The following is a 12948-nucleotide window of genomic DNA, read 5'->3' as shown; positions in this document are numbered from 1 at the left end:
CAATGGTTTGAAATTATTATGGCTCCTTTTCTACAGTTTCATTTAACTCTTTCTGCCAGAATGTCAGTGAGGGTAGGATGTAAATCACATGGCATCAATGGAAGATATGATTAACTAGGCAGACTTACTTCTGAGGCTGCAGCAGACAGTAGTGAGGACATTTTTCTAGAAATAGAATCCAGTAATTTTAATATGCTAGCTCCCTTATTAATAAGCTGAGAGGCCTGCTCATCACTGCATTTCCTGAAACACCAAAGGGTCTATGTGTTCTTGCAGATTATAAATCTAAGATTTGCCCTTTTTGTTCCTGACTGTTTTGTTTTAGGTACTTATTTTAAACGTACACACTGAAAGGTTTAAATTCCTTTGCGTGCAGGGTTGGTGGTAGTGGTGGGCAATATTTCCTTAACTGTAAAACTGTAAAACATGAAGTGTCCTAAATGTTGTGGCAGAATATGAAATTCTAGCATTTCTCCAGCTACAAGAAATATGAATCTCATTATAACTACTATCTTTGAAATATGGCAAAATTCCATTGGTTTTGTTTATTGTACACATTCAGTTTAATTTATGTGATCTCCTTAGTATTAACTCTAGTGATTCATTCCTGTATATTTTTACTGATGGTTAATTCTTTTTTTTTTAACTAAAACCTGTGAAAATTAGTGGTTAAAGAAAAACACAGCCTCTCGTATGTATATATGTATGTGTGTATGTATGTATTACTTAGTGTATCCTAAGTAAGACAGTTCACTTGAGGAAAACAAGTTAGTTCCTTCAGCACAGACAATATAATTCCTTCTATTGATTATATTTATCGTGGGTTAATATATTTCCAAAGTAGTTAATACCTCGTGGATTGTTCTTGTAATGATACTTGACTACATTTCTTTTCTAGTAATAATATTAGGGAAGTAAAAGGTTTGTCTTAAAAATCCTCCTTATTTGCTAATTCTTGGTGTTACATAACATAATACTGTGTTAGAAAAGGAGGAGTGTCTTCTGGGTAGATATATTTGGGACTAGTGGTTTTAGAGAAGGGCAAAGAATTCTGAAATCAGGTGAATTAATCATTGTATGCAGAAATTGAGTTGGACCCTGTAATAAGTTACCCCACCACAATATGTAAATCACCAGTGTTTAATAACATACTTCGACCTTCAGTTAGCCTTTTATGTTTTCCACTAGTTTCATCATCATTACTCAGTTCTTTTCACACTTGTCAAAAATAAGATAGAAAATTTTTTGGAAGTCACTACATTTTCTGTCATCTGAAACCACATAGGGCAGATGTGTTAACAGTGATTATTTTCCCATAGTCAGGTACAATAGTTTACTCAGTAAATATAGATGGGAACATGGTATTCTTCAAAAAGAAACTGTAATAGTGTACATAATGACTTTCATAATCCTTTTTTATGAATGTATCGTGTATTATATATGAAAAGAGATTTTTTAAAAATTAAGCTTTATCTTATTTTCAGTTCCAAATTCTCTCTTGCACTCTCCTCCCCCATCCATTAAGATATTAAAAATATGTGTCGTTATAAATTACAAATTCTCATGTTAGCCATGTGCAAAAACAAAAGAAAGAAAGAAGGAAAGAAAACATGCCTCAGCCTGCACTCTGAGTTCATGCACTCTCTCTCTGAAGCTGGATAGCAGGTTTCATCTTGAGTCCTTTGGAATTGTGATTGGTCATCGTGTTGATCATAGTTCCCAAGTCTTTCAGAGTTGATTGATTTTACAGTACTGTTGTTATTGTATAAACTTTTCTCCTGCTTCTCTGCTTACTTCACTTTATTAGTTCCTACAAGTCTTCTTGGGTTTTCATGAAAAGAGATTTAAAGCCTTTGTAATATCATCAGATAAAGATGCTTTGAGTCAAACAAGATATTTAGAAAATTAAAGAAGCCTCAGGAGAGTCTCAACTTGACCATTTGTTGCTTTTACTCCTCTTCTCTAGGATGTCAGTGGAGGAGGTCCTGCACGCTCCTACCCAGTTGGAGGCCTTTGTTATTATCTTTCTCCTCCAGAGTCTATGGGTGCCATATTTGAAGACCCTGTCCATGTGGTTGTTTACATCATCTTTATGCTGGGATCTTGTGCATTTTTCTCTAAGACGTGGATAGAGGTTTCTGGCTCCTCAGCCAAAGATGTAGGTATTTGGATAATTCCTTAAAGCTTTTTGAACTTCTAAAACTTTCTGAAGTTACAAAAGTGTCTGACATACTCTGATATTTGTTTTAAATTAATCTTTGCCTATACCCTATAGGAATCTGATTAAATTATTTTTTTGTATGTTGGCAGGTAGCTAAGCAGCTTAAAGAACAGCAAATGGTGATGAGAGGTCACCGAGACACCTCTATGGTTCATGAACTTAATAGGTAAGGTCAGTTAAAATCACTTAACAAATAGGTACGGTCAGTTAAAATCACTTAACCATTCAGGATTCTTTTTGTGTTATTCTAATTGAGCTGAAATTCCTACATTTTATTCTCTCTCTGTTCACATTCATGTTTTAAGTATTTACATTGTCTTTTTTGTTTCCTACAAAACAACAGAAAAAGAACAAAGATACAAATGTGCTAGAGATTACAATTAACATCTTAGGTGATTTATCCCATTTGCAGATGTATTCTGCACAGTGCCTGTTTGTCTCACAATGCTATGCACATAGCAGGTGCTCAACAAATATTTGGTGAATTAATTTAAATATCATATGTCAGAGTACTAGCCTGTGAATCAAAAATCCTGGGGTTTGGTCTCAGTTTTGCCGCTAACTAGCTTTGTGACCTTGGGAAAGTTACGTAATGTAGAATTCAGTTTCTTCATCTACAAAGCAAGAAAATCTAATCAGAGATTTGCAAAGCTCTAAAAATATATTTGATCTTAAGTTTTCCTATCTGTAAAATGAGGATGATACTTCTTGCACTAAAATGAGTTAATGTACATAAAGGACTTTGTAACCTAGCATAACTATATGGAACTATAACCTGATATTATTAATAGTAATGTGTGAGTCTATGAAATTAATGAAACATTTTGAAATTTACCTTGACAACCACAAGTGAGCTACTATAACTGTATACAGAGGAAACTAAATGATACCTTCTTTTTCACTAGACTATGCAAATCTTGACTGCTAATTTGTCATAACAGCCACATTATCTTTTGACCCATCTATAAGTTTCTTAACGTTTTGAGGTCAAAGTTTTTGCATTATTTTAATAAGAAAATTCCGGCAGTCTTGGAAATATGTGATTGCTGCCTGAAAAAAATTTGCTGCCTTTTTGTGAGAAGTTTATTTTTATTTATGCTTCTTTAGTGATAGTCTCATATTGATAAAGCTACAGCATATAAGAAATTCTAGCTAATGTGTCTTTTCATTTTTTTTTTTCCGCTGGTTGACAAAGGGCTTTTTCTCCTCCAGGTATATCCCCACAGCAGCTGCCTTCGGTGGTTTGTGCATTGGTGCCCTCTCAGTATTAGCCGACTTCCTCGGGGCTATTGGTTCAGGCACTGGAATTCTGCTTGCAGTCACAATCATTTATCAGTATTTTGAAATATTTGTTAAGGAGCAGGCTGAAGTTGGAGGAGTTGGTGCTTTGTTTTTCTAAATGTTCAAATATTTTGTTATTTGTGTGAAAGGGAAAATATTTTGACACATCATTTTGGTCAGATAATGCTGTGGTTCCCCCTCCCCCTCTTGTTTTAAAGTGCTAACTGCCCCATTTCTTTAATGGGTGATGAGCTATGCCTGTGAGCAGCATTAGTACCAGCTGCCTTAAAACTAAAGTTTACATTATTTGTTCAAAATATAGCTATCTTATCTATCTAGTGTTCCCTATAATGCTGGAAACCAGTATATCTACCTTGCTGTTTTGAACCACTGTGTGAAATGTGTCAGTTTGATATTGGTAGACACTTTTGCATACAACACTCAAGAACAGTAAATATTTCCCCAACTCGTGTTTTCAAATAAATGCAGTTCAAATTGCCACTTTCCAGTACTTTTGAGCTTATTTAATGAGTTCCTGAATACATTTATATCTAATCTATATATTTAGATGAATTACTTTTTATACTTTTTTAACTCACAGTATCCACCTCACTTCCGTTCTTCTCCTTATCTTCTTCCCCATCCACATATACCCCCTTTTGATTGGCATGGTTTATTTTATTTTGTTGGGGTTTTTTTTGTTCCTATCAAGACAGTCACTTCTCAGCTTTGAAAATGAAAAAATATAAGCCACAAACATATTTCTGTCATTTTAAGCAACTGAGCGAAGTGTTTCCTCTTAGTAATCCCTCCTCAGTTTTTGATTCTTCCTCCTATTTTCAGTGACAGCCTGTTCTGTCATACCGTGTTGGCCATGCCTTATTTCATTAAGTCACTTGAGAAAACTCTCAAGATGCTGTGCCCTAATTTTTCTTGTTTGTTTGGAGCTCCCAAAGGAAAGATAACACTGTTTGAAGTTCAGGGGGTGGAGGGAGGAGAGAGGTGGAAAATGAGTAATTCATGCTAAGAATTTATGTATGTTGTTGCACTTTATAGCAGCGACATAAATGTAAACATTAGACAATAAACTTTTATTTAATACACCTGACTCATTTTTTAATATAAATTTATTTATTTTTAGTTTTCAACATTTACTTCCACAAGATTTTGAATTCCAAATTTTCACCCCATCTTGCCCCTCCCCCACCCCAAGATGGAATGCATTCTGAATACCCCTTCCCCTGGTCTGCCCTCCCTTCTATCTCTCCCCCTTCTCTTATCCCCTTCCCCTTCTATTTTCCTGGAGGGCAGGATAGATTTCTGTACCTCATTTCCTGTATTTCTTATTTCCCAGTTGCATGTGGAAACATTTTTTTAAACATGTGTTTTTAAAACTTTGGGTTCCAAATTTTCTCCCTTCCTCCCCCCCCATTGAAAAGGCAAGCAAGTCAATACAGGCCATACATGTGCAGTTATGTAAAACACTTCCATAGTAGACATGTTATGAAAAACTAACTCTATTTCCCTTAATCCTATCCTGCCCTCCCCATTTATTCTATTCTCTCTTTTGACCCTGTCCCTCCTCAGAAGTACTTCCTTCTCATTACCCCTTTCCCAATCTGCCCTTCTCTCTATCATCCCCCTGCTGTCTTGTCCCCTTCTTCCTCTATTTTCCTATAGGGTAAGACAGATTTCCATGCCCAATTGAATGTGTATGTTATTCCCTCTTTAAGCCAAATCCTATGAGAATAAAATTCCCTCATTTCCTCTCACCTTCCCGTTTCCCCTCCACTGTAAGAACCTTTTCTTGTCTGTTTTGTGTGAGATAATGTACCCCCATTCTATCTCTCCCTTTTTCCTTCTCCTAGTATAATCCTCTCTCACCCCTTAATTTTATTCTCCAGATATCACCTCTTCATCTTCAACTCACCCTGTGCCCTCTATCTATCTGTCTTTCTATACATACATATAATTTTTCCCCTCCCACTACCCTACTACTGACAAAGGTCTCATGAGTTATAAATATCATCTTTCTATGCAGGAATGTAAACAGTTTCATCTTAATAAGTCTCTTATGATTTCTCTTTCCTGTTTACCTCTTCATGTCCCACTTGAGTCTTGTATTAGAAAGTCAAATTTTCTATTCAACTCTGGTCTTTTCATCAAGAATGCTTGAAAGTCTTCTATTTCACTGAATGACAATTTTTTCCCCTGAAGGATTATGCTCAGTTTTGCTGGGTAGGTGATTCTTGGTTGTAATCCTATCTCCTTTGCCCTCCAGAATATTGTATTCCATGCCCTTCGGTCCGTTAATGTAGAAGCTGCTAAATCTTGTGTTATCCTGATTGTGTTTCCACCATACTTGAATTGTTTCTTTCTGGCTGCTTCCAATATTTTCTCCTTGACTTGGGAACTCTGGAATTTGGCTAATATTCCTAGGAGTTTTCCTTTGGGGATCTCTTTCAGGGGAGATGTGGATTCTTTCAATTTCTATTTTGCCCTCTGGTTCTAAAATATCAGGGCAGTTTTCCTTGATAATTTCTTGAAAGATGATGTCTAGGCTCTTTTTTGATCATGGCTTTCAGATAGTCCAATAATTTTTAAATTCTCTCTCCTGGATCTATTTTCCAGGTCAGTTGTTTTTCCAATGAGATATTTCACATGTTTTCTAATTTTTCATTCTTTTGGATTTGTTCTACTGTGTCTTGATTTCTCATAAAGTCACTATCTTCCAATTGCTCTATTCTTTTTAAGGAAGTATTTTCTTCAGTAATCTTTTGGACTTCCTTTTTCATTTGGCCAATTTTTCTTTTTAGGGCATTCTTCTCCTCATTGGCTTTTTGGACCTCTTTTGCCATTTGGGTTAGGCTATTTTTTAAGGTGTTATTTTCTTCAGTATTTTTTTGGGTCTCCTTTAGCAAGCTGTTGACTTGTTTTTCATGATTTTCTTGCATCACTTTCATTTCTCTTCCCAGTTTTTCCTCTGCTTCTCTTACTTGCTTCTCAAAATCCCTTTTGAGCTCTTCCTGGGACTGATTCATATTTTTCTTGGAGGCTTTGGATGTAGGAGCTTTGACTTTGTTGTCTTGTTCTGGTTGTATATTTTGATCTTCTTTGTCACCAAAGTAAGATAATATATATAGTCTGACTCTTTTTGCGAGGTTTGCTCATGATCCCAGCCAACTACTTGAGTTTTAAACTCTTTGTTAAGGTAAAAGTCTGATTCCAATGTGGAGCATGTACTGCCCTAAGCTTTGGGGTTTTGTGCAGCTGTTTTCAGAGATACTTCTAGGGACCTGTAAATTTTCAGTTCTTCCAAGGTGGTATGTTAAGGGTCTAGGTGTTTACTCTTTTCCTGGCCTGTGCTCTGGTCTTTGAGTGACCGGCCACTACAAGCTCCACCGCACCAAAGCTCCTCCTCACCCCAGAACCGCCACTCAGAATTGTGACCCAGATCCAAGCACGGGCAAAGCAAGAGATCCCTGCAGTCCCCCTCTGATCAGCCACTTGATTACCCCTCAGTCTGTGGGCCAGAAGTTCAGGTCGCAGGCACCGCCCCCGGCCTGTGCTCTACGCTCTGGAACTGGCTCTGACCTAGCTCTTCTCTCACCAAAAAAAGTTTTCCCACTGACCTTCTTTGGTGTTCGTGGATTGAGGAGTCTGGAAATCACCACAGCTGCCTGTGATTCATTCCTCTGAGGCCTGCTCCAGGTTTGCTGGGGCTGTGCACCCACACTGAACTGAGCTCCACTCCCTGCCCGGGGCAATATGCCTTTCCAATCAACCATCCAGGCTGTCTTGGGCTGGAAATTTGTTTCACTCTGTATTTGGTGGGTTCTGCTGCTTTAGAATTTGTTTAGAGCCATTTTCTTACAGGTATTTGGAAGGGTTTGGGGGAGAGCGCAAGCAAGTCACAGCTTTCACTCCGCCATCTTGGCTCCGCCCCCCTGACTCTTTTTTTTTTTTTAAAGAAAATACAAAATGCCCTTGTGGTAAATTTTTTGAAATAACATGTAGGATTGAGTGCTGATAAGTTTATGCTGAAAGACTAAAGTAAGCAAAAAAAAAGTTATACTTAGCATTTTAATTTTAACATGCTGAAAAGGAAGGTAATTAAACTTAAAGGAAGTTCCAAGTTTATGTGATAATATGGAAGGTGGAGAAAAATAGTGTCACAAAAATAGTAGTTGCTGTTTTTGGTTAATCAGCAGTGCCGTGCCCAAAGTAAGTGCTTTATAAGTATCTGTTGATCTTGATTTGAAACAAAGTTCTAAGATTTAAGATTAAACTTTTTTTTTTCCAAAATCATGTTGTGTTTTTTTCAGAGCCCCATTTTGTTTCATCCTTACAAAGTATGCAGGGTAGGAAGTATATTACTATTTACACTGGTCTTATATTTAGTGAGCAACAACAGAGCAGCTTTTTTATTATAATAAAGGTATTATTTTATCTAAGAACAAAAAACAGTTTGTTCCAGTGACACTTCTTTTCATAAATTTCACAACCAAAACTAGAAGTAATAGGGATACATAGGGATGTTTCTTATCACTCTTAAGAGAGTACCATTGTGATACCAAACATATCTATCTGGGATTCTTGAGCACAGGAAAGGAAAGGGCTCAAGGACTAGGTAGAAGCTGGGGTGAAGAGAAAGAGCCCAGCCCGACTCAGGCAGAGAACGTGGCTAGAGTACTGAAGCAGTCCAGGTGTCAGATTGAGAAGGAGAGGTACAGAAGTAGTTATGTCATCCCTATATGTAATCAGAAGGTATTCTGTCTTTCTTAGACCTGCATTCAGGATGTGACAACCTCCTCTGACCCGTCATACCTGAGGACTGCTACTAACTATTGGTGACTTGTAAAACAAATTTGTGTATGCTGTTGTCAGAAGAAACTTGGAAAGAATTTCTACCGGTTAGCCTAGGCAAGAAAATGAGGGACTTCAGGGCACAGGTGGTGTTTGAATCACTTTCAGCAACTGAAAGTATGATTCTTAGAAAAGAAAGTAGGAAATGAGAACTGAATGTTTGCCTAAGAAGATTCTGCTAAAGAACAGGTTTAAGCTTTTTGGACCATAGCATAAAGAACAGTGATTTGATAAGTTGTGTTGAAAGATTATATCAGCCTACCCCCACACACACACATTCTCTGTCTCATCTCTCTCTCTCAAGATCCCAAACCCTAAAGGCCAGGGTATGCTATGGGAAGCCCTCAGTATTGCCCCAGAAACAGTGTGGAAGAGGGGCAGTAATGCTATTCTCTTAAATCAGATGTCTCACCATGTCATTCCCTTTCTCAAGAAGCCTCAGTGTCTCTATCGCTGCTAAGATCAAATACAAATTCCTTTGTTTGGCCTATAAAACCCTTCAAATCTGTTTCCAGCCCACATTCTCCAGACTTAGTAGACCTTACTTTCCTAGATCTCCAGTTCAGCCAAACTGACCTGCCATTATACCACAATCTGTCTCCTGTCTCTGTGCGTTTGCATAGACTGTTCCCCTAATTACCCCTCCCCACCTGTGTCTCAGTCCCTAGCCTCTTTCTAAGCTTAAACACTACCACCTACATGGGATCTTTCCTGATCATTGCGTTCCTCCCTTTCATAGTCCTTCCCCATATTATTTTGTATTTACTTTGTGTATGTTATATGTTAACTTATATGTGTTTGAGTTGTTCCCTCAACAGAATATAAGTTCCTTGAGGGCAGGGACTGTTTTGTTTTTGGCTTTGTCTTATCCCCCAGTGCCTGGCACATAATATATTTAATAAATGTTTATCGATTTTTTTTATACACCTATATATAGTATGGGTAATAAAATGAACTTGTCACAGTTAAAATATGATCCTAATTCGTGGAGATAAATAGGATTTTGTGAGTGTCACTGAAAAAGTGGCATGTTGTTTGGGCATGAGGGGTGGGGATCTGTAGTGCTATTGTATGTGAAGATACTATTTAATTTACTGCATATGAAAAAGCTATTTGTGTGGAAATCTACCAATTTAAGAAGAGGTACATGGTAGAGGCCATTAAAATCCCCATGAAAGGAAAGGAAAAAAGATAGTATAATGTCAGGAATATACTACTCTGTCAGGCCAGCTAGAAAGGTTATTGATCTTTATTCCTGTCTGAATGTGTTTCAATGAAGAAGCAAGAACTGCTGGAAGCCCTTGATGGGGAGAGAAACCCAAGGCTTTATTCCCTCCATAGGGGCTACTATAATGTGGCTAGGTGTAAGGGTCTGCTGTTGCTTCCATCTCTTCTGTCTGTTCTTTCCTGTTGTTAGGTGAAGGAGATTGAAGATAGCTATTACCTAATGATCTTCACAAGTTCAGGAGAGTAAGCCACCAGAAGGCGGGAGGTGGGGGCTCTGCCGGGATTTGCTGGAAATAAGCTTGAGAGGAGTGAAGTGCGGAGTGACCTGCCTGTGTCATCCACAGCGTTTACTAAGCTCCTGTTGTATGCCAGGCAGTGTGTTAAGTGCTGAGGATACAAAGAAAAGGGGGAAAAAAACCCACAAAAACAAAAAACAACGCACCACCACAAAAAAAAAAAAAACAGCCTCAGCCCTCAAGGAATTCAAACTCTAATGGAATGGAAAGCACGCAATTATGTACAAACAAAATGTATACAGGATATATTGTTTGGTTTTTTTCGGGGGGCTTTCCTGTCTCTTTATTACTGCGTCTCTGCGCTGGGAGTTCACAAGCTCCGGTAGGCACCGAAGGTGATGTTAAACAGCCTCACGTTGGGGAAACGTCCAGCTTTATCCAAAAGAAAATAGAAGCAGCGGCCTTTGACCTTGAGAGGGAGCACGGCTGGCACCTCCCCTCGATGAGCCAGACGGCACCTGACGCAGGGGCACGGTGAACTGGGCACCCAGGCCAAAGGGTGCGTGAGTCGTCGGGGTCACTTGCTGCCCCCCCTTTCCTGAGCGGCACGGACCATACGGAGCGCTGGGAGAAGAGCAGCCTGGCAGCCAGCACCAGCAAGCTCACGGAGGCGCAGCTGTCGGCCAGTACGCTGCCCCAGAGGGCCGATCCGGGGCTGGGGCGGCGCCCGGGGCCTGGAACGCAGTCCTCGGCCTCGGGGCTCTGAGCACCCTGAGCGCCGCCCCCGGGCTCGGCCAAGGCTGCGGGAGCCAGAGATTTCCAGAAGACGCCCTGGCCGGCGCAGAAGAGGCCCAGGAAGGCGAAGAAGCGGCCGCCTCGTGCAGCGCGACCCAGGCGGCCCAAGGCGGCCCACACGCCTACAGGATATATTGTTGACAATCTCAGAGGCAGTGGCTGAGTTCCAGTCTCATCTAGTGGCTGTGTTTGTATCTGGAAGTGATTTTATTGGGATTGATGTTAGGTAGAAACTTGTTAAAAGTTTGAACCCACTCTTCCCAGAGACTGTGGTGGCAAACGGGAGGGTGTGCCACCAGGTGTTAAGGGAATTGTTTGTGCATTCTATTCTTGCTGTGTTGCAAATGATAATTGGTTAAATGGAACTGCTAATGGCCCCAAACGTTGGGGAGAGCATACCAGGATCAGGGCTTGAGCTGATAGCATTAGAGAAAGATTTCCCCATCCGTTCAGGGTTACTCCCAGGACCCTGAAGGGGAGATATAGACAGGCTTGTCTAGAAGTGTCTATACAGCATCACTCCAAGTACAAAGTGCAAACTCTGCAGAAGTTTAGAAATCTGGAATATCATTACAGAAAGAAACGTGGATAAGATGTGCTGAGCTTTAAAAGAGAGGAGGAGGAGGAAACTGGGAAGGGAGGCTATTCTAGATGAGAATAAAAGGGAAGAAAAACAGGCAAGAAGAGTCAGGTTGCTTTAAGAAAACACCAAGGAAAGCAACTTGATTGGATGGCTTCTCATCTCTTCAACCAAGAAACATCTTTGATCCCCTAATCTATACAGACCTATCTGATTTAGGATTAGAAAATACCATTTAACTGATCACTTATTAATCACCAAATTGCATGCCTCTCAATTCTGGGGCTGACTTCTCAAAAACCATAAAAGACTCTGTGGGTCTGAGACACTATGTGTCACTCAACATTCCCTCCCCAAGATGCTTTGGGGTTTGTCATGCAAATGAAGGGTGAGGGCAAGGTGGGAACTAAAAAGAAAAAAGCCTTGTTTCTTTCAGTGGCCCCACCATTCACTGTGTTCCACTGAGCTCAACATCTTGGAGTCATCTTTGACTTTTCCCTCACATCAAAGCCATCACCTAGTTCACCTAGCTGAAGCCTCCTGAGGAGTCGCTTCCAGCCTCCTAAAGGGGCCTCTTCTACTTCTGTCACTGTCTCATCCATCTACTCAAGGTGTGCTGGAATCAGCTCCTATCAGTTTGTACCAGCTGTGAGAGTCAATTCTTAAATTTTCAGGCTGATTATTTACATTCCCCAATGATAAGAATGTGAACAAACGGTTCTTAGAAGACTGGCAAACTACAGACAACCACATGAAACAGATTGGATACACAACATACAGACGTAATTGAGCACAATAGCCTAGTGTTTGATAAATTCAAAGAACCAAGCTACTGAGGTAAGAACTTACTATTTGACAAAAACTATTGAGAAAACTGGAAAACAGAGAAACTAGGTGTAGATCAATATTTCACACAGTACATCAAAATAAGGTCCAGCTAGGCATATGATTTTGACATAAAGGTGATGTCAAGAGCTCATTAACAAACAAGAAATGGAAAGGATCATAGAAGGTAAAATGGATCATGATGATTAAATAAAATTTAAAAGTTTTTGCCCAAACAAAACCAATGGAGCTAAAATGAGAAGAGGAGCAGGCAAATAGTGGAAAAATCTTTTCTGGGGGGAAGAAAGTGACTTATCCAGGGTCACACAACTAGTAAGTATATGTGGCTGGTTTTGAGTTCTGGTCCTCCCGACTTTAGAGCCACTGCTCTCTCTGATGCGCCACCAAGCTGCCCCAGGAAAAAAGTCTTTGTAGCAAGTTTCTTTGATAAAGGCTCCATTTCTAAGATTTATAGGAAACTGATGCAAATCTGTAAGAATAAGGGCTATTCTTTAATTGATAAGTGGTCAAATATATGAATGGGCATTTTCAGAGGAAGAAATCCAAGCTATTAACTCAAGCTATAGGAAATACTCGATAAATTACTAATAGAGAAACATGAATTAAAACAACTCTGAGGTTCCACCTTGCATCCATCAGATTGGCAAAGAAGACAAAAAAAGGAAAATGACCCCAGTTGGAGGGGCCATGGGATTGGAACAATGATATTGGTTACTAACTTGTAATAACTAACAGATTCCACTATTAGGTCTATACCCCAAAGAGATCAAAGAAAGAGGGAAAAAGCCTGTGTGTTCAGAAATATTGATAGTAGTTTCTATTTTGTTTGTTTATGTCTGCTTTGTTTTGCAGTGGCAAAGAATTGGAAACTGAGAGACTGTTCATCAGTTAGGGAT

The 12948-nt window shown here is 39.4% G+C and overlaps 1 protein-coding gene and 1 pseudogene across 2 annotated transcripts in view; one reads left to right on the top strand and one right to left on the bottom strand.

Moving 5' to 3' along the window:
* The window catches only part of SEC61A2 (SEC61 translocon subunit alpha 2), a 39534-nt gene extending 34931 nt beyond the window's left edge, over positions 1 to 4603 (top strand). Inside the window, exons 10-12 of one of the 2 annotated variants that reach the window (XM_078154796.1) lie at positions 1967 to 2162; positions 2315 to 2387; positions 3434 to 4603. In XM_078154796.1, coding sequence (XP_078010922.1) covers positions 1967 to 2162; positions 2315 to 2387; positions 3434 to 3620 — 456 coding nt within the window. In that variant the 3' untranslated portion in view covers positions 3621 to 4603. Of the gene's footprint in view, positions 1 to 1966; positions 2163 to 2314; positions 2388 to 3416 lie in introns of both variants that reach the window. The other variant, XM_078154798.1, reaches the window with a different exon arrangement.
* Positions 4604 to 10045: 5442 nt separating this feature from the next.
* Positions 10046 to 11808, bottom strand: LOC110217377 (transmembrane protein 223 pseudogene; annotated as a pseudogene).
* Between the last annotated feature and the right edge of the window lie 1140 nt (positions 11809 to 12948).

This window comes from Phascolarctos cinereus, unplaced genomic scaffold, assembly GCF_003287225.1.
Source record: "Phascolarctos cinereus isolate Bilbo 61053 unplaced genomic scaffold, phaCin_HiC Scaffold_1;HRSCAF=81, whole genome shotgun sequence".
In the NCBI taxonomy this organism is placed as follows: Eukaryota; Metazoa; Chordata; class Mammalia; order Diprotodontia; family Phascolarctidae; genus Phascolarctos; species Phascolarctos cinereus.
This window is presented reverse-complemented; position numbering and strand designations above follow the sequence as displayed.